The sequence below is a fragment of the Hylaeus volcanicus genome, chromosome 4 (assembly GCF_026283585.1).
Source record: "Hylaeus volcanicus isolate JK05 chromosome 4, UHH_iyHylVolc1.0_haploid, whole genome shotgun sequence".
Classification (NCBI taxonomy): Eukaryota; Metazoa; Arthropoda; class Insecta; order Hymenoptera; family Colletidae; genus Hylaeus; species Hylaeus volcanicus.
Genome location: NC_071979.1, coordinates 24320760 through 24341388, shown reverse-complemented (window position 1 = coordinate 24341388; position 20629 = coordinate 24320760). Strand labels below are relative to the sequence as shown.

The window sequence follows — 20629 nt, the reverse complement described above, 5'->3', positions numbered from 1 at the left end:
ATTGCATACTGTGGCCATGCTATAGCTTCTCTCGCGTTAAAATTTTCTGTAAATGCGTAAGAATCCGCAGTGTAATATTCAGACCTGTACCACCTACCAAAAATCGACATGCTCCAGACAACCCAATATATGTTCGGTTGTTTTTGTTATTTCTAGATGTACGATTAATAACGCGAAATTAAAATTCTTGCCAAGTCGAAGATGGACAAAGAGATCGGAAAACCGCGTATTTTCCAAGCGTCAACGAAGATCAAGTCGTTAAATTGTCGGTCTGGCTCGTGTTACAGACGATCCTCGAATTGGCTCGTTCTCCAGAAACGACGAAATGCCCACGGGCAGTCTCCGTTTACCTCAGCGCGGCGCTCGTTCGAAGGTAAGCGCTACTTCCTCATTTAAATTTCAAACGCCGGTGAAAATGAAACCGAGAAAGATTGCCTTGAGATTCGCGTGTCTGCATACGATTCATAAATCTATCACGTCTACGACGTCTGTTTCCCCATTGCCCTCGTTGTTTAAATATTTTGTCCCACGCGTCAAGGTTCATCTTTACCTCCATCTCGGGTGCCAACAGAATCGCGATTCCATTCCTTCGTTTAATTCAGTTTCCACGGCTCGTTCTTCGACTTTTCCAGTCATTTTCCTCGGGAACGATTATTCAAATTCTGCAAATGACTCACATCCTACGCTCGTTATCATCAACGCGAGATCATAAAAGGGATATGGAAGGATTCGTGGGGACTACTAACGAAAAAGATTCCGGTTATTTAACCGATCGACCTTGCCGCAGTCGTAGCAAACCGCTTCGAATAATTCCTGAGCGCGCTCGCGTAATACCGGTAACGCGTATCGCAGCTTTCCCACGTTTCATCGGTCGGTTTATAATAAGAACGACGATTGCCGGTTTCTGGCGTGCAATTACGATTGCAACGCGATTGTCTCTCGATGCTACGTGAGGATTTGCAAACCGACATGCGTGCTCGAGTGATGTTTGTCGGTAGGAAGTGTTTTTTTTCATGCGTCACCGGGACACCCGAAAGCTCTTTAAACGCCTTTTAACATCGTTCCTATTGAAACCTATTCCAATAGCTCGTGTTTACTGTCGTCGTCTGAAAAAAAAAAATGGAAGTCGACGTCTTTCATTCACGAAGTCTGCTTGTATGTCTCGTAGTTGGGACGATTAAAATGGAAGCTCCTCTCAATTAGTCCCTGCGACTTCACTCCGTATTAAATTATAATTGCTAAATTGCCTCGCATACACAGTCGTTTCCTACTATCCTACTTCAATCGCCCGACAATGCCGAAGACAGTCGGGAAAAGAAAGGTATTGTACCAAACAGAAGTAGGTCAATGTTTGTTGTAGGACAGAACAACGATCCTGCGTCATCCAGGGTCAATTGTCTGAAATTAACAATGGGAAATATCAAGAAAGGAACAAAAATATGGGTAGAAATTTTTAATAGAACTGGCGTGTATTGTGCTCGAAGGTTTTTACGTCAGGTGCTTCGAATGGATTACAAGAAGATGGCAAACTGAAGAAGAATTTAAGTCCGAATGAGGATGTTCGTTCATTTCCAACGCAAGGTTTATTACAATCTTAATAAGAAATTGAAACATTACTTAACATTTAGGAACGTGAAGAGAGTAAATTCAAAAGACCTAGAATGATATTCTTCGCGAGAATAATATCTTTTACCTTCCAAGCTGTGCCAGGCAAAGAAGGTTGAAGAAGTCCAAAGGTTCGTTCATTTCCAATGCAAGGTTTATTACAATCTTAATAAGAAATTGAAAAATTGCTAAACATTTAGGAACGTGAAGAGAGTAACTTCAAAAGACCTAGGATGATATTTTTCACGAGAATAATGCTTAGTATCTTCCAAGCTGTGGCTAGAAAAGAAGGCTGAAGAAACGCACGGCTGAGCCGCGTAAACGTCGGCGTACTTGAACCCAGAATTGCGGCCGGTACGTGGGACCGGTGCACCCATTATCTCTAGATGAGATTAGCATTGTCGAAGCGGCACGCTGGGAGCCGGGGCGCGCTTTCAAAACTGAAAACCACCTGAGCGATTGCGTATTGCACGCATACGTAGCGAGCATCTGCTTTTACGCGCGGCATTGAAACCTGAATTCGTCCTGTCCTTCTCGGTGTTAATTCAATTTCGTCAGCGAAGTCACCGACGGTAATTGGCTACGCGCTCGACAAACTTAATTGCGCTTCGTATTCGGTGGGACGCGGAGAACAATTATTCAACCCATCGAAATCGTTCCGCGGTTTTCGAAAGATTACGATGCAGAGGGAATATAATCCAAGTTAGGAAATTGAATTGATCGAGGCTTCCGAGGGCGAAGAGATCGAAGTGGTTGACGATGACTGCCTAATACTTCACGAGTAAAATAATTAAATATAATTCTCTAGTCCGGCGTAACTCGTATTTCTGAGCAACGAGAATACAAAGGATTGTTTAGTAAGGAATCTCCGCTATTGGCATGTTGTGCAAATGCAAATACCTCTAGTTATATGGAATACAACGTGCACAAAACGTATGCATACGGCGAGAGCCGCGCATCGACTCAAGGCCTGGTGAACTGGCCTAGAAGACACAGCTAACAGCGTGTATACGCGCTCGAGATCATCGTGAGACTTATCCTCGTTCTTTCGCTGTCAGGGCGCGGTTGATTATGATTTTCATGGCGATGAATGAGCCGTAGTTTAGTCACTGTTGTTATGCATCACGCGCGGACGCGTTTCACGACCGGACCGCGATGAAAACGAGTGCAAACCGGTGGCCGTCGCGACGATCACCTTGGACGAGTCTTCGCGGTGAATATTTATCGATGATTTCGCTTTGCATTGTTTCCCACGGTTCTCTAGCTTCGAAAGTACGCGATTGATCTAATTTTTGGTCGATAAGGTAACAGTTACATATAGTGACTCGTTCGCGTTGAAACAGAATCGCAGAAGATTCGGTCTTTGGCACTCGGTACGAGGAGTCAGAGTCGCGTCCAGAGAAGCAAAAGAATATTTTTAAAAAACGTGACACGGAGTATGTGTACGCAAATCAAATAAGAACTTTGAATTTATTACCTCTTTCTACCAAAGCATCGAGGAACTCGCGATTCCTGTCATAGTCGTAATTCTGTAACGTCATGAAAATATAATTTAAATATCAATTCGTGAATCACTCGAGGAGGACGCGTGCAACGGAAGATCTCGATTAATCTCGAAAGCTCCGCCGAAACGATGACTATCAACGCGGCGAACGAACGTATAATTCTGCCCCGATGGCTTCCCACGTCATTAAAACTTGCAAAATTATGAATCACGATTCGAATTAAAGGCTTATGGCGATGGTGACACAATGGCGCTTGAATTCTCAGGATAGGCAGGTAGACGGGCGAAGCAGGAAGTGGCATCGATGAGATTAACTCTCAAAGATAATTGCGCAATTAGACGAACGCACGATGAATCATTTCGCTATGAACGAGTCACACTTTTTTCGCCTTCGCGTAATTCGACGATCGATTTTATATACGCTGATGAGACGAATCGTACCGTGAATACATTTCCAGCGTAAAGTTTTGGGATATCTTGAAATAACTTTGTTGACTATGCGTAGACATCGATTAACCTGAATCGTTTTATAGGTGATACGATACAGCGTCTATTTAAAAGGAGGACCTTTGCACGAGAAGAGCTACATGATAATGTCAAGCATGAGGGAAGACGTGATGTGATTGTGAAGTTGCGCAACTCTCCTAACTACGCTTCATCTCAGCGTATTCTCCTCGATCAATCACCCAGGGAGCCTCGATTTATCTTTCCTCCGTCGTTATTTTGATTGATAGCTGGTCGAACCCTTTCAGTCCAAATCAATGTCCCTACTCGAAATATCCTCCCTCGAAGCTGCCAGAGTCCCGCGAGATCACAAAAATCGCAGCAGAGTACTCAATCAAAATTTGATTGAAATGGGTACAGTGGCTCGGAGAGGAAATGGGTCGTGGAAGTTAAAGCAACGTTACATGTGGATAGAGCTCGCCCATGGGTTCTGTTAAGCGAATTTTCCAACACTCTGGCGCTTTTAGTGGAATTAAAAGGGCCTCGACAAACGAATAATCAAGAACTCTCAGCTATGGCGATACCAGAGGAAAATTAGAATCGACAGCGAGGAGAGTACGCAGAAGAGTGGAACGTTCGGAAGGCACAGAAACGGAATCGAGGGCCAACCAGCTCGCCAATTGCGAAAGTCCTGAGGCTCTCACGTTGACAAGCGTCGTCGTGCTCCTCGCGAGCACCTCTCAATGAGCCTCATTGTCTACTCGACGGGCACGCGCCTCCTCTGCGTCGCGTAACAATTCTTTCAATTAATTTTCCACGCAGAATCGAAAATGGGTTACTTTCCCTTCCGTCGACTATCCGATGGCTCCCGTAAACTCCTTCGGTGTTTCGATTCGAGCCATTTGCAGTCTTCCAAAGGTGAAAATGGATAAAGTTGAGATCGTCCAATCGGTGACAGGCAACTATCTCGTCCACCGCGACAGGTTGATCCAAAACTCGTCTGTGGGTTAGGGTCGGGCCTCTTCCTCCCATTTTCCAAGCATTTCCATTCCCCCACGCGCTCACAGAGGCTAAGACGTCGTTGCTTCGACGACGACACCGAGGTGTGCATGGATCCCCACCTCTCGCCACGGTTGACCTCCCTGTGGTCGCGTACGAACAGCTACGCAGGGATAAATGTACACTTGCCATCGGCCACGAGGCTTTTAGCGACTCCAGAACGGATCCGTCGCTCGTCACTTGTCGTCGCGTTTCATCCTTGCGTCTTCGAGCCACCCCGCGATCACCTGTGCGGATCGAGGATCTATACAGCTTCCCACCGAATCAGGAGTACCACGCAACGAGCGCGCCGGACCTGGGGGATGAGAGAACTCGTAAGTCTCTCCCTCTTTCACTCGCGAACAGCGACTTTCATCCCCGAAAACTTCTCAGGAGGAAAAGGGATCTTGGCGAACGTCCTCTTGGAGAATCTCTCGAACGAATAGAATTGTGAAGGGGTTGGTAGGGATCTGGGATCGTAGATGTCGAGGGTGAAAGTGTACAGGGTTGCTAAAGGTGTGAATAACGGTCGCACAGGCTGACAAATTGGTGAACCCCTTGTGAGACGATTTTGTGCTTCTTCTTTCTGGAAGTGGGTGTGTGTATGTGTGTGTGTGTGGAAACCATAGATAGAATTTGCGACTCTACTGTTTATGAAGATTTGGGATATCTTCTGTTCGAAAATTAAGAATTCTTCTACAGGTATCCTTCTTTCAGGGTTGAGAGTGCATAAGAGAAAGCGAGCTTTCGACCAAAGAAAATTTGTAATCAAAAGAGTCTCTATCTTCGATAATCTTAGAGATCGAAATTCGTGTGTAAAGATGCATTTCACGAAAATGGTTGGAAGCTCCGTAGATTTCGGGAACGCACAGTTTCTAAACAATTGCGAAACTTAAAAACGATGACTTAAAATCCTCCTAATTTCGTACACTCTACGCTATATTTAAGATCCGTCCAAGTCTTTCCAGTGGCAGTAGACAATTTTCTCGATTACGCTCGATCGGCTATTTTTGAAGGGGGTGGAAAAGTGTAGCGGAAGTTGGCGAGATGATGAGGTCATATAATAGTGTTCGTAACGTCGCGCGAACGTAAGTTTCCCACGCGTCGTTTTCACGTGTCACGATCGGATCCAGTTCAACCATCGAACATTCAAGGTCGCAGGATCTCGATGCGATCGCGGATGACCTACTGGCGTGCAGCGAACAGCCTTTCATGCTGCGAGGAAATACGTAACGCAAAGACGTAACACGTGACCGTGAAGTCAACAAATGAATTGCATGTAAACGCTCTGCTCGCGACGCCGTCGTGGCATGATTTATGAAAACAATATAATTTCTTGCGGCAACGTAATAGTCTACGGTTAAATTGACCGGGGTTCTCTCGTTACTTTAAATTGTGCTGCTACCATTACCTGCTTCGCTACGTGAGTGGCTCTAAAGGAAAAAGTCAATTTAACGAGAGTAGTTGACGAACGTAACTCGTCCTAACGAACACGTCATTGTTTATATTTTTTTTTTTGAATGATAGGGATCGCTGTTTATCAGTCGCGACACAGCCAGCCACGTGATGGTGACAGGGCTTTTCACTATGGCACTAAATAACGTAAATTGGAAGATGTAGTAAGATGTCAAAGAAAATAAATTTGGTTAGAACTCGTGAACTTTGATAACGTTATAACTTATAACGTTAGATTACGTAGGTTTCAATTGTCTGAAGACAAAAATATTCATGTGGCAATTAACGTGTTAATTTTTCTTGGCGATCAATCAAACTGTGCAATGTGGAGTTCTATAATAAATCTATAATAAATTAAGAAACCTACAGAATCGGGGTAATTACTTTAACAGATGCACATATTTGCAGATGATGTCTACCTGGGTTCTCCTCGCCCTGTTCTCCCTGGTCTCAGGCCAGCTGGATTTACCGTCGTTGGGAGATGATCTACGCAACAACTTGGGAAGACAATATCCCCCCACGGAAATAGAATTGCAAGATATTTTGGCGAGGCTGGACTTCCTTGGCACTGAAAGATGCAGTGCCAACGTTGCAGGACAGTGGGCATACGAGACGGACGTGAACGAGTACACGCAGTTGCAAGCGGTGAATACGAAATACCATAATTACATATTTAAGTCATTCGTGCGAAGGTTTTCACATTGAACATCTATAGGATACTAATCAACATAGACTCAATTCGGCTACCATCATTGCCTCGGGAAAGGTACATTTTTATTCGATACTTTAGAAAGCTCTAACTGTACAAGAAGATAGTGGGTCCTGGTGAATTCGTGGCCGAAACACCCGCATGCGTGGCACTCTACTCAGATACGAACTTTCCAGCGTTCCGATAGCCGAAAAATGGAGCCCACAGATGCTCTTATCGTCCTACCTCTCTAATTACTCCACCTGTACTTCTGACCCATACCAAGTCATTACGAAAATCCTAAAAAACTTCCGTGACACCCAAGCTATCAAGGAATCTACTACTAAACGATAGACCTACACGAGTCACACATTTTAACCAATCGGCTGTGTTGACGAGACTATACTCGTCATGAGTGAAATTTAGTTACTTTAGTTTCCCGTTTAATATGTACGTAATATATGTTTATGCTATCCAAATAAGTAAACATTAGTATCGTAATTGTTAATTTTATAAGATAAACCCATCATTTTGATCCAAAATATTAACAACGACACTCACTCTGTGATTGCTCGATTTACGCGAGACATATACAGGGTGTCCTAGAATTGGTGTAAGCACGCTACTCGGGCGCTGTGATTGGTCGGTAGTTTTTCGTTAATAATTCAAAAACGAAGCACCATCCGACATTTTTGCAAAGGAAATTATGGCTCAGAATCGTCTCTGCTACCCCCCTCTTTCCAGTTCTTACACTAATTCTGGGTCACCCTGTATGTAGGTTCACGCTTTCAAAAGGCGGCGCCACAACCGACTGGTTAAGATATTTAAATTCAACTATTTCGAGCTAAACATCGACATCGTTCATCGTCTCAAAGTTCGAGCATTCGAAAACAGAGGAGTTGATCAAACAGCCCCATGCGTAATTCGATCATCGCGACAATTACAATCGTCGCTGGTGTACGTGCTGGCCATTCTGATCGTTCGACGTGTCTCGACGGAACTGGCAGCGGAGGACCTCGACCTCCTCTACGAATCGGCCCGTGAGAGACCCTCGTCGCGCTTCTACCGTTCCATCTCCACCTGGACGGTGCTGATTTCGCCTCCACGGGGATTTCACCCGCGCGGGGAACCCTTTATTGTCCGTCGAGGGGCCGAACACCTCCGCGGGAACCGTTCCCAGCTATTGTGACGACGTCCCGAACGATTTCGTAATGGCCGAATGACGAGAACAGAAATCTTCAGCCTTCAACGCGAAATCCGCTAACGTGAGCTCGCGTGATGCTAATGACGATAGTTGCCCATCGAGGCTCGCTTCTGTTTTCGTTCTTTTCCCGTATCCAGACGACGCGACGTTGCGAAAAATGCCGATGGACTTTTATAGCTCTCGCGTGAGTTTTAGTAAAAGCGCCTCAGGCCCTTCTCGCACTAAATGCTGAAGAGACTATACCGTTATATTTTTTTTTTTTTTTTTATCCAAATACTCAAAGCACCGAGTCATTAGGAATAAATTACAAGCCGTACCCAGAGTCCTGTTTGACTTGGAAACTCAATACACCAATTTTATTTTCTTTCCTTTTCGACTACCTTTCCTCTTCTTTTTTGACCGAAAAGAAGAATTTCTCGTTTCTTAATGTCCGACAAAATATGTCCCCAGAGTGCTCGGTCGTCGAGTTTTCTAACGCGTTTCCCTTTCCTTCGACAGGTCTTCTATCGGCGATCCAAGCAAGGGTGATACCGTTTTATCTGTAACGGTAAAACCGACCGTCGTTGGTCGATTTGCGCTTCGAACCAGTTCCGCACGAGCGGTCACCTGCTAATAGATTACGCGATATGCTTTTATCCTACACAGTGTCCAACATGCGAGCAACAAAATCACCGCGAGTAACGAGTTCCTCGCGAAAGATAAATGATCCCGTGGTTTGTTGCAGCTGGAGGCGCAACGAATATACGCCGACTTTCAGAACCAGGCCTGGTTCCTGATATCGAGGATCGACAGAAACAATATCAGGGATCCTGTGATCGCGCGACGGCTCAGGTACTTGTCCGTGGTTGGACCCTCGGCGCTTCCACCTGACCAGCTGGACAGGGTAAACATCAGGAATCAGTTCGTTGACTCTTTCAGACTTGGCGTCCACAACATTTGAAAATTACCTTAGGAGAACCTTCCTCGAAAATTGCACTCGGATTTTTCTTTGATTTTTTTTTCATACTAATTTTAGTCCAAGCTGAAATTTAAAAATTAAGCCTAAAAATTAAGTTACATTAGTACGAGAAAAAAAATAATTCGGGTCTGAAAGGATCAAACACGAGGGAATTGTTAAAGAAGGAAAACTTTCTCGCGTAGAAATAAAAGGAGCCCGCGTAGAATTCAAATGATAAGGCTTTTGTAATTCAAATTATCATTTCTGCATTTTCTTAATGAACACTGTACGAACAGATCTAAATTAAAGGATATTATACCAGGGTGACCGAAAAGTAATCGAAATGTCTTCGACTTGGAAAAGTTTTTCAATGAAAAGTCGAAGGATTTCTTTAAAAAGGGAATCGACCTTCGATGGCAAGATGTGTTAGAAAATGATAGAAATTATTTTGTTGACTAGCATTTAAGATTTCTTTATAAAAAAAAATTTTGATAAAATTTTCATTACTTTTCGGTCCCCCTAACATTTATAGTGCTTACTGTACCGATAAATTGTCTTTATTAAGGAGCAAGGTACGAGCAAGAATGGAAAAGAGTGTCTCAAAACCTTGATTGAATATTTATTCGAATCACCATTTCCGACTTGGCGTTAACTCGGTTGAATTTATTTGAAATCCGAGTAAGCGAAGCATAGCAGGAAGTAAGGTCGGAGAATAGATTTCCTTTCTATGCGTAATAGGAGAGTGCAGTACAAATACTTACGGGAACCGTGGAAAACAGAGAAAAAAGGGGTGTAGGAAACAACGCGTTACGCGTATCCTTTTTGCATCGCACGGAAACGTTTTCGATAGCGTTTCGTTTATTACTTTCCAACCCATAAGGAAGGAAAGTATTGTAATCTAGACCTTTGACTGTTCCGTTTTAATGTTCGCTGGATTGTTTTCCTTTTTTTTTTCCTCTTTGATAATCGTTCCTTTTAATTGCGCAGAAATAACGAACTTAATCGCTAGTAATTTTTCCAGTACAATCGTGTGATCAACGACATGCTGGCGGTGTACAACGAGGCGAGCATTTGCGCGTACAACGATCCCTTCCGGTGTGGTCTGCGCTTGTATCCAGGTAATGAGTAACGCGTGCCCCTAGCCTCCCGCCCCTCTAACGAGAAAACAAAACAAGATACCGATTTTCACGGCTGCCGGACGGCGAAATTGCACGAGGAACGCGTTTAAGTATTACGCGCAAGAAAGTGCCTCTCTGATCGTAAAAGCGCGATCGAACGTTGAATATTTCACCAACTGCGTCGGAACGCGTTCATGAAAATTCAATGGCAGTTAATTTACCGTGGCTGATCTGCTCGGTTGTTTTTTTTCTTTCTTCTGTGATCCGTTGTTTTCTCCTTCGTTTCGGTAGATATTAACTGCACCGTGCATCTTCGGACGACCTGGTCTAATGACAGATATTAGGAACATCTCCCATGTAACTCAGTTCTTGAGAATTCCTGACACCGAACGAGGCAATCTTTAGTCTCGAATAAAACAAAAATGAAACCGTTCCCTGTCCCTAGAAAGGAAATCCTGTTGGACACTAATCGATGATCGCTAGGACAAATCGGAAACTAACCGACTCCATCGTGTTACGCAGTCGTGCATGGTGATTTTCAAACGTCTAAACGACCGCTCGTAAAACTGCGCGAGAGCAATCAACGCCGAAAGATCACGCTACCACGGCAACACGGAAGTTTACGATCTTCTGAACAGTCATGTTCGGTTTACGCCTCATTTACTGCAGATTCTATCTGTAACAGACCAAACGCGTAACGCGTAGCAACGGGTAATCTCTTAACGTGCCTGCCTACTTTAAAGCCCCAAATAGTGGATGATATTTCAACGTTTTTCTTTTAAAGGAACTACTTAACATTCCAATCTCGACCTTTGCGCGTTTATTAATTCGCGTTTTACCAGGCTGTGAACAGTTTTCCTGGGAACAGTTTTAGTAGAGATAGTTGCTATGAAGTTTCTCATTTGGAATCCATTTCGAAGAATTTACTCGTGTTTCTGTCGAAGTTATTTTCTAAGGAGGCTCTGGGACTTGAAGACAGGATTGGAAATTGGGAATTTTAGCCCTCTTCGATTCTCTATTCCGTAACGATGGCGACTGCGAGGCATCGATAAAAATAATAAATTGGAGCAACCTTAAATTACATGCACGGAAAGTTTTTCTCGCAGTTTTCCACGCCCATGAAGAATCACTCTGTCACGGATCGTCGACGACAGAAGGACGAACACGTAACGCGATTTCATAGCACGGAACGTAATGAACTGGAGAGGCAAAATAGGACGCGAAACTCGAGAGCCTTCCTCTCCGGAGACTTTGGTACCGAGACGAGAAACCCTGACGGTCGTTTCGCGATCGTCGCAACCGTAATCGCTGCGGTAACTCGCTTTCCATTCAGGCTTAGATCACACACGTGTCGCGAGAAACCATCTGAGACAAATTGATCGCGCGATTATCGTGAAAGCCGCTCGAGCGCGTGTCCGTCCCGAGTGAAAACGCTCGCTAATCGGGGATAAGCGAGTTATCATCGGTAAAGTCATTGTGGGTAAAGGACGAGCAATTTAGAAAAATTGTATCCATATATTTCCTTCAATCGAGGGGTATGAATCAATAAGCAGGCAGCTCCATTTCTTCAAATACCTGGGAAATTAAAAGAAACGTTTTAAAATTCAGATTTTTCCAATTTTCTTTCCCTATTCTTTTTCATACCATAGCATAGGTATCTAATTACGAAATTATGTCGTTCCGGAGATTCCAGCCTTCCCTTTCCGAGTGGTGGATGGAGCTGGCTCCTTATTGCATCCCGTTCTAAAAAATACCTGAAACTTAAAGGACTTTTCGAGTAAAGAGAACAAAATTTACTTTCGAACAAAAATCTTCTTCCTGCTCTGTCTCCGTTAAATCGACATCATCAGTTTTTCTAGTGACCGAAGCTACCTCCTTATTACACCACGGAAAAAAAGGAATTTTTTAAATCCGTGATTACGTTCTGACCTCAAAACCATAACAAAATGGAGCTGTCTTCTTACTGCAGCACGCGCCTCAATTTCAAGATAAGGAAAGGCTGTGTTATTGTTTCAAATTGTACCGATGCGATTTATACAAGATTATGCGAATAACTGTCCAATCGAATGAATTATACCACGAACCATAATTTCAATTTTCCATTCTAACGAACGGCTTATTTTTTCAGATGTATCCCAGACTATGGCAAGGAGTAGAAACTGGGACGAGCTGCAGTACGTCTGGACGGAGTGGAGAAGACGCAGTGGCATGAGGATCAAAGATCTCTATCAGCAGCTCGTCACTCTAAACAACGAAGCTGCTCGATTGAATAGTAAGCTAAAGGCCACTGTTAAAAGATAATTGTTTGGTAGAAGTTGTTAAAACAACGATTCCTTCGCGCAGACTTCACCGACGCAGCCGAGTACTGGATGTTCCCCTACGAGTCTCCAAACCTGCAACAAGACATAGAAGAGGTTTGGGAGATGATAAGACCACTCTACGAGGAGTTGCACTCGTACGTCCGAAGAAAACTGAGAGATTTGTACGGACCGGAGAAGATAGGCTCTCATGCTCCTCTTCCAGCGCACATACTTGGTACGATATCGAACTCGGAATCAGAAATGAAATCGGGACAATTTTAACACATTCGCGACACCGGCACATACTTTACGTTCCTACGCGACGAGAATACGAAAATAATAAAACTCTGAAGCTGGAAATATCGATGTTCCAAATACGTAGTGTATGAAACAAAAAGATTTCCGTAATTCTTTCGTAACCAGGAATAGAATTTGAAGCGACGAGAATTCACGTCAACGGTCGCGAGTATTTTAAAATAACTAGAATAATCAATAATTATGAATTCTGACGTCGCTAAGAGGGAATCGACTAAATTTACAGGGAACATTTGGGGCCAGTCGTGGACCAACATCATCGACGTCACGATACCGTATCCGGGAAAGAACTACGTGGACGTCACCCAGGAAATGCAAGCTCAAGTAAGAACCTCGAGTTACGCAACTCTTATCAAGGGAATTTTTACCCCGCAATTAATTTCGGTAGCGTAATGAATGGAGTTCGAGCAGCGTATTGTTTCACAGCGGAATCGAAAGCAACGCGTCGAGTTATTATTCGAAAGTAACGGTGAAGTAAACGAAGATGCGAGAAATTCTGGAGTGTTTCGCTCGCCTATTTCCATCGTGATATTTTTCTTTTCCCTTCATTGTCCATTGTGAACGTAATTTATTACGGGCGTTGCGGAACTCCGAACTGTCAGGATTATTAATCAGAGAAATGACGTCGCGAAAGTTCTCTCGTTACCTTTCTTACTCGACAACACTGTTTCATAATTCGCTGAAAGTGGAACGACGATCGGCCGGATTCGAGGAACAATCGTTCACGCATCGACAAAGATAACGACGAATTTACTCGCTGACGTCGAAATTAGGACCTGAAACATGCGTTACGTGACTTCGATGTTCGTTGAAAATATCGCTAAGCGAAATCACGACTAATTTAATTTTCCTCAGGGTTACACGCCGATAGAGATGTTCAGGATCGCGGAGGAATTCTACTTGTCCTTGAACCTGAGCGCCATGCCACCTGAATTCTGGGCAGGAAGTATAATCACCGACCCCGGAAATCGACCTCTGATTTGCCAAGCCTCCGCCTGGGACTTCTGCAATCGCCTGGACTACAGGTAACACGATGATACTCCTCAATTAAATTCTCGACAACCAGTCGCGAGCCAATCGATTTCTCTGATCTCCGTTTTAATTGGTTACCCGCGGCGCGAACAGAATCAAGATGTGTACCAAGGTCACCATGAAGGACTTGATCACGGTGCACCACGAGATGGCGCACATTCAATACTTCCTGCGATACAGCGGGCTTCCTCGAGAATTCAGGGACGGCGCCAATCCAGGTAAATTTTATTTCGAGTTTAGTGAAATCTATTTGGTGAACACTTTTTCGTCCTTTTCAAAAAGGAAGTACCAGACCATTACATATCGTTCGGTTGAACTTTACTTTCGGACCACTCAAATTTATTGACTTTTTTTTTTATCATTTAGTAGTTCTGGATGTTTAGAGTTCATAGTATTAAGTTTTAATGTTAGAAATCTAACGGTTTTAAAGTTATTTGGATCTAAACTTGAGCACTTTTGGCGTATTTCGCAGGTTAATGCGACGCCATATTGTCTTTTACCGATCCTCTGTGTTGGTCAATTAGACTCCAAACCTACTCAGACAGTATTTTCGTAACATGTTTTACCATTTTAATCCGTAATTCCCTACCTAATCCATTAACGGAGCATGAATAAAAATGGCGTCGGATTTATCAGTCGAATACGCCAAAAGTGCTCGACTTCGCATTAAAACTTCCATTTTTGTGATCTAGGCATCAAAAGCTACCGAATGGTATTACGAAACAGTAAATAATTTTTGGTTCCCCGAAGTAAAGTTCAGCCTATCATTCTTCTAATAGGAGTGTCAATCGTCAAATTCGTCATTTCTATATTTCTACCCGCAAAATATTATTTTCTGCATAGAATTCAGGGCCCATTCATTAATTTCAAGCGCATTCCACGTACCTATGTCGTCCCTAAATGTCTCGTTGATCTAAAGAGAGTCTTCCTGATAGCCGAAAGTCATTTGTACGGCGAGAAGTTACCGCGACGTTTTCAATTTTCCTTGAAACTGCATGCGAGGTGGAAAAGGCGAGCCACTGCGCCACGGAAAAGAAACGAGCGATGGCACCGATGGACGACACGCGTTGGTTACGTAAGCGGTCCGTCCGACTTCCGGTAGGCGGTCCACTGGTAGGACTTTTACGAGTAATAGCGCGAAAGCGAGAGCGTGCGCGATACGGTCAACGTGGATTCGCGTGGTGTCCGAGTGGATGTGCTAGTACTCTCCACAGTCAGTACAGGAGATCGTTAAAATATTTTTATTATGGTATAATCGCGCTTTCACCGTTCCCGCGTGCGGTCGTTCGCCTTCCGAGAGCCGCGCTATGAAAACAAATGGCGAACGATGCCTACGACCTTGGCTCGCGCGATTTATCGATCATCGTAAAATCGGAATCGACCAATTTCGTGAAACGATACTCGACCATCGATGTAATACTTCTACCTAGGTCAAAATCGCGATCAACGACGTACCGTAGGACAACGAGTGAAAATTTGAGTAAATCAAATTTTACGCGTTCAATCGAATAAACACGGAGCGATAAATTGTTATATCACGGTTTCATTCGTCATCAATTATTGGAATTAACCCACCCAAGTCTCATTAGAGCATGGTTGTGTAACGTAAACGTTCTCGATTAACGACCTTTTATCATCGTGTAAAAAAGCTAACGTTCTGGCTGGAGAGAAGCGGAATGTAGAGTTACGACCAACTACGTAATATGGAGCAATGAAAGCGAAAATAAAAAATAAAGAACTCGGGGAAAGGACGTGCGTGGAATTTAGATACCCATGACTATGTAATTAGATATTTAAGTAAATGTTTTATCTGGCGATGACGAGGCTGATAGTGGGAAACATTTATACCGCAGGAACATGCTTTAAATGAATACAAATGTATGTTTGAATCACCGAGGAGATCACTTTCTTTTAAATTTCTCTCGACCAGCTTGAATATCTTTAATTTCTAGAGTATTTTTCCTAGTCCTTATACTGTACCGATACATCCAGTCTCAATATTTCTTACCAATTATAATTACTAATTTTTATATCATGCCTGGACTGACGTAAGCCTCGAATTCTTTTTTTATACTTCATATCGACAGAAGGCTATTTTGGGTTACGAAAGAGAAAGGAACGAATTTTATGTACTCTTGTACCAACATGTCGATTTCACGTAGTTTCGTGCTAGTTACAGAAACTCTCGTACGTGGATAGCTGATTAACGCGTGCTGTTCGAAGTAGCCTACCGCGAGGAAGCATGAAGAATGCCCCTGAGTGGTTCTCGAGGTGTGAGAGAAATCCGTCTTTTCACCCATAAATTGCGTTTTTATTATAGCAATGTTACGAGCCATTAGCTTACGCAACACGAAATCCTGGCCGATACCGAATCAACTTTTTTTCCAATTTCATCCGTGGCCAGTTTTCTAGATCCACCGTGCACATCGGGCTCCGCAATATACGTCATACGCAATCGCTTTCGATCGTTTTGAAAGGCAAACTAATTGTCTGACCTATGAATCAGGCTACCACTGATCCGCAGAAATTTAGACTACATCCTGATCGATTTCAACTCGTAGAAGCATTAAAGTTACGTCCAAAGACTCGCCGATTGGTTCCGCAAACTCGACCCAACGATAATTAATCCGTTTAAATGCCAGTTACTTTCCCCAATAATTACCGGGCTGAAAAACAAACTGAGAAGGATTGCGAGAATCGAAGAAAGTTACAAACGAATATAAATCATGTCCAGCTCCTAATCAAACGACTAATAAGATTAGTCGAGTACCACGACACCACTTGCTCGCATTAACGCCTCTATTCTCGAACACAATTTTCAGAGCTTAGAATGTGCTACGCATACCTCTGTAAATACCCTCTGTCTACAAACAAACAGATTTTCAAAATTGTCCACTGGTCGCGTCACGTTAAAAACTCAACTTTCACCCGTGCGGAGTGCGACTGCAAACTTGTCATCGACTCTAATCTCGCGCACTTCGTCAACGATTCTAATCGACTCGTTGGTACAGGTTTCCACGAGGCTGTAGGCGAAGCCGTGGCGCTCAGCATCGCGACCCCTCGCCACCTTCAAACTCTGGGACTGGGCAACAAGTACATAGACGAATCGACAGCGGATATCAACTACCTGTTCTCGCTAGCGATGGACAAGCTCGTGATGCTGCCTTTCAGCATCGCGATGGACCGATGGCGGTGGGACGTCTTTCGCGGATACGTCAACAGGGAAGACTACAATTGTCATTGGCACCGTCTCATGGAGCAATACACGGGGACCAAGCCGCCAGTCCTGAGGTCGGAGGACGACTTTGACCCTGGCTCCAAGTACCACATTCCTGCGAACATACCATACATACGGTGAGTCGTGATTTATCGATTAATTTCTGTTCTTGCGCAAGAGGAGACTACGAAATTCGAGTAACGGCTGTTCGGAAATATTGTACAATTTTTGTAGGGAGAAAGTATGATTAATTCTTGGTTAAGGAGCACGTAGCGCGATCGATGGAAACGTGTGAAACGATTTTGCTCAATCAAGAACAAGAACGGGTCGCTACTCGTTCGAAGATTGATCTCTCTTTCCAATAATAACACCCTAGGTGGTAGCGAGACTCTTACGTTACGCAACACGCTCTCGCAAATATCACCGGATGGTGATTTGCAGAAACCATTCCTGGTGATCTAATGAAGCAACATTCTAACCGCGTCTAAAGCAGGACGTTTGCCAGATCACCTTTACATGCCTTCACCAATCCAGCTCGAATCGACAGCATTATGTCGACGATAAATACCTATTAACCCTTAGAAGCCTGATTTTCCTAATAAAATTTTAGAAAATATCAATGTATGTGTTATTTAAACAATTTTAACACCTGACGTTTATTTTTTAAATTTTGCAAGTGTGCAATTCGATTTAAAAGTCCGGTGTCAAATTTGAAACTTAACAAGGGTTGAATGACAGGTTAATTTGTTGTACCAGGAAGGCCCATTACTGGTACGATATAAATCACTGATAAGGAAGTATACGCTTTTACACCGACGAAGGATGACTAATGAGATTCGAAGGCTTAAAGGCTATCCGTGGGGCTCCCACCTCGATGAAAACGTATAACTTCGCCACCTGTTGCGATCCGCGACAAACGATTTCACCAGTGATATTCCCAATTGTAAGCCCCTGGTCGGATCATCTGTCCTCCAAAGAGAAAGAAGCTTTCTCCGCGCACGACGGCGGGCGCACGTTTGCACGTTTACACGGAACGTCGAATTTTTTGGATATCGCTGTATCATCGAATCGAGAAACGTTACGCGATCACCGGCTCGTTCGTTATTCACAGCGAACCGGATGAAAGTTTCCCTTTCCTTCGACTTCGCCCGACTAATTACCCCGAGCAGTTTTTCTTGCGCTAATTGCGCCCGCTTCCGCGTTAACGGATCCGCGGGGCGAAAAAAATTCATTACTTTCGAACTTTTCCGGTAAACAACGTCGTTACAGCCGTGACGTTGCGTTACGCGAGCCGTGGAAAGTGGAATCGAAGATGTTATCGTCCGAGTTCCGCGTTCGAGCCGCGATTCGACTCTTCCATCGGGCTGGCGTTACGAAACTCCCGAAAACACGCGATCGCGCGCCCTTGATAAGTCTCGCAGAAGAGGTAAAGAGCCTTGGATATCGATAATATTTGCTGCTTATGTTCGCGATCGATAGCCATCGCTGTTTACGTCTCTTCGAAACTGAGTCGTTAGAAGCCGTGAACGGGAAAGCACCGTTTTTCGCTTCGTTGCATTCCGGGTATCAATAATCGATGCATGGTTAGAGAATTTTTCCACGGCGAGATTTTTTCTCTAAAATAGGGAAATTTATCGCGAAGGTAATCTAGAGGGTTTGGAGAGAAAAATCTCGCAGAAAGAAATTCCTACTCGTGCCTCGCGTATCGATAATTCGGTGAGAAATACTAACTCGATGATAGAACGTGGAGGATATGAAGGCACTAACGGATCGTCGATTTTGCTCTTTGGTTTTATTAAAAAGAAGCGAAAGACACGGTACAGAGGCGTTCGTCGCGCCGCCTACGATCGCCGAACAATACAGAATCTTTGTACAATGCGTCGTGTATACAGTGTGTATTCTTAGGTACTCTGGTATCAAAAGTTATATCGAAACTCCACCGTCTAATTCGCCGAGGCGAGAGCTGACCGGGCAGAGAACGTTCGCTGTACAAATACCCTGCGGCCAGCTCTCGGTCCAGCGTTACTCTGAAAAGGCAGATTATACAATAAATACATACCCCTCGGGCGCGTCCTCGAACCTTCCAGGATAGAATTATATATAATTATTGTGATTGCTCTTTAGAAAGTACAAACGTTAAGGACAGCTACGAGTAATCTCTGCTCTCGCCCATTAACAAAGAAAGAGCTACTTTCCCTTAACAATCATATTTCGAGATAGAAAAGCAACGCGACGCCTGGCATAGTCGCATAGCCGGAAGGCGTCGGCTGGGGTCTTCCAGGGATTAGTAGTGTCCCCCGTAACTGGACTCGTAGTCTCCACCGTAGCTTTCGGATCCTCCTCCGTAGCTCTCGGAGCCTCCGCTGGAGCCTCCTCCGTAACCGTGCGAGTGCACGGCTACGGGTACCTTAACAGGGTAGGGCACAGGTTTGGCCACCTCCACGGGCACTGGCTTGTTGACGTGCACGGGTACAGGTCGCTCGACGGGCACCTTGACCGCGTAGGGCACGGGCTTCTCCACGGGGACAGCGACGTGCTTCTCCACTGGATAGGGCGCTGGGACAGGTACCTTGACTTCGTAAGGCACTGGCTTCTCGACGGGCACTCCCACGGGTCTGTCCACGTGAACCTTCACAGGGTAGGGCACTGGCTTCTCAACGGGCACTGGTACGTGCTTCTCGACTGGAACTGGGTACGGTTTGGGCACGTGAACGGGGTACGGTCGGTCGAAGGGTACGTTCACCGGGTACGGTACTGCCTTTTCGACCGGGAACGGCTGTGGCACGTGCTCGATAACCTTCACAGGGTACGGAACAGGCTTCTCCACCGGGTAGGGTTGCGGTACGGGAACCTTCACAGGGTACGGGACGTTCTTCTCCACTGGATAGGGCTGAGGGATGTAGACCTTGTAAGGCACGGGTCTCTCGACTGGCACCTGCACAGGGTACGGAATCTTCTTCTCCACCGGATAGGGCTGGGGGATGTGCACTGGGACCTTGACGAGAACCTTCACGGGGACTGGTATCTTCTTCTCTACGGGGTACGGCTGTGGTACCGGGACTTTTACGGGGTACAGTACTTTCTTCTCCACGGGGTAGTGGACCTTCTTCTCGACCGGATAGGGAACCTTCACGCTTTTCACTATGGTGATCTCCTTTACTTTGCTGTGTTCGTCGCCGCCTCCGCCTCCGCCTCCGCCGTAACTGCCGTAACTGCCGTAACCGCCACCGTAGTCCGAAGCGTATCCGCCACCGTAGCCGGACGAGTCTCCTCCGGATATCGACAGTTCCTGTCCTCCGCCGTAATCGCCACCTTCGTAGCCTCCTTCGTATTGGCTGAGGCCCCGTTTATCCTGCTTCTTCTCTGTGTTCGAGTCCTTGACCTCGGTGTCTTTCTTCTTGGCCTCCTCGCTGAGCGCCGTGGCCATCAGGCCCAGGAAGATTGTGAGAAGCTGGAATCGATGGAATTGGTAGAATACAAAGATACTCGACTATTCCAAACTAAAGTTGGAGATCTTTGCTCCTAGCAATCGTTATCGAGAGCGAGGCGCTGAAATTCTCGCTTTAAAGAACTCTTACTCTCGATAACGTTTCTCGAAAGTAAAGTTCCCACGCGAGAGCAGCTATCGAGAGCCTAAGAAGCTCCTCGGCTCGAAAAACTCTTGCTCTCGATGCCAATTCTCACGAGCAAAGCCTACCAAGTGGACACCAGGCGTGTTCGGAGGATAGGTGTTTCCTTACTCACCAAAATCTTCATGTTCGCGGAGGCACTT

The 20629-nt window shown here is 44.9% G+C and overlaps 2 protein-coding genes across 4 annotated transcripts in view; one reads left to right on the top strand and one right to left on the bottom strand.

The window, feature by feature from the left end:
• The window catches only part of LOC128874767 (angiotensin-converting enzyme), an 81440-nt gene that overhangs the window by 1362 nt on the left and 59449 nt on the right, over nt 1-20629 (top strand). The window contains exons 2-11 of one of the 3 annotated variants that reach the window (XM_054119815.1): nt 288-373; nt 6455-6691; nt 8663-8821; nt 9897-9993; nt 12122-12265; nt 12337-12528; nt 12835-12932; nt 13464-13633; nt 13734-13858; nt 16652-16994. In XM_054119815.1, the coding sequence (XP_053975790.1) occupies nt 326-373; nt 6455-6691; nt 8663-8821; nt 9897-9993; nt 12122-12265; nt 12337-12528; nt 12835-12932; nt 13464-13633; nt 13734-13858; nt 16652-16994 (1613 nt within the window). In that variant the 5' untranslated portion in view covers nt 288-325. Of the gene's footprint in view, nt 1-287; nt 374-4731; nt 4927-5275; nt 5294-6454; nt 6692-8662; nt 8822-9896; nt 9994-12121; nt 12266-12336; nt 12529-12834; nt 12933-13463; nt 13634-13733; nt 13859-16651; nt 16995-20629 lie in introns of those variants that run through there. The other 2 variants (XM_054119816.1, XM_054119817.1) reach the window with 2 other exon arrangements.
• LOC128875045 (uncharacterized) lies at nt 19010-20613 on the bottom strand. Its single transcript, XM_054120356.1, has 2 exons — nt 20602-20613; nt 19010-20347 (listed from the first exon to the last, which is right to left on the bottom strand). Exons 1-2 carry the CDS (start codon nt 20611-20613, stop codon nt 19142-19144), a joined length of 1218 nt encoding a protein of 405 aa, XP_053976331.1. The 3' UTR covers nt 19010-19141.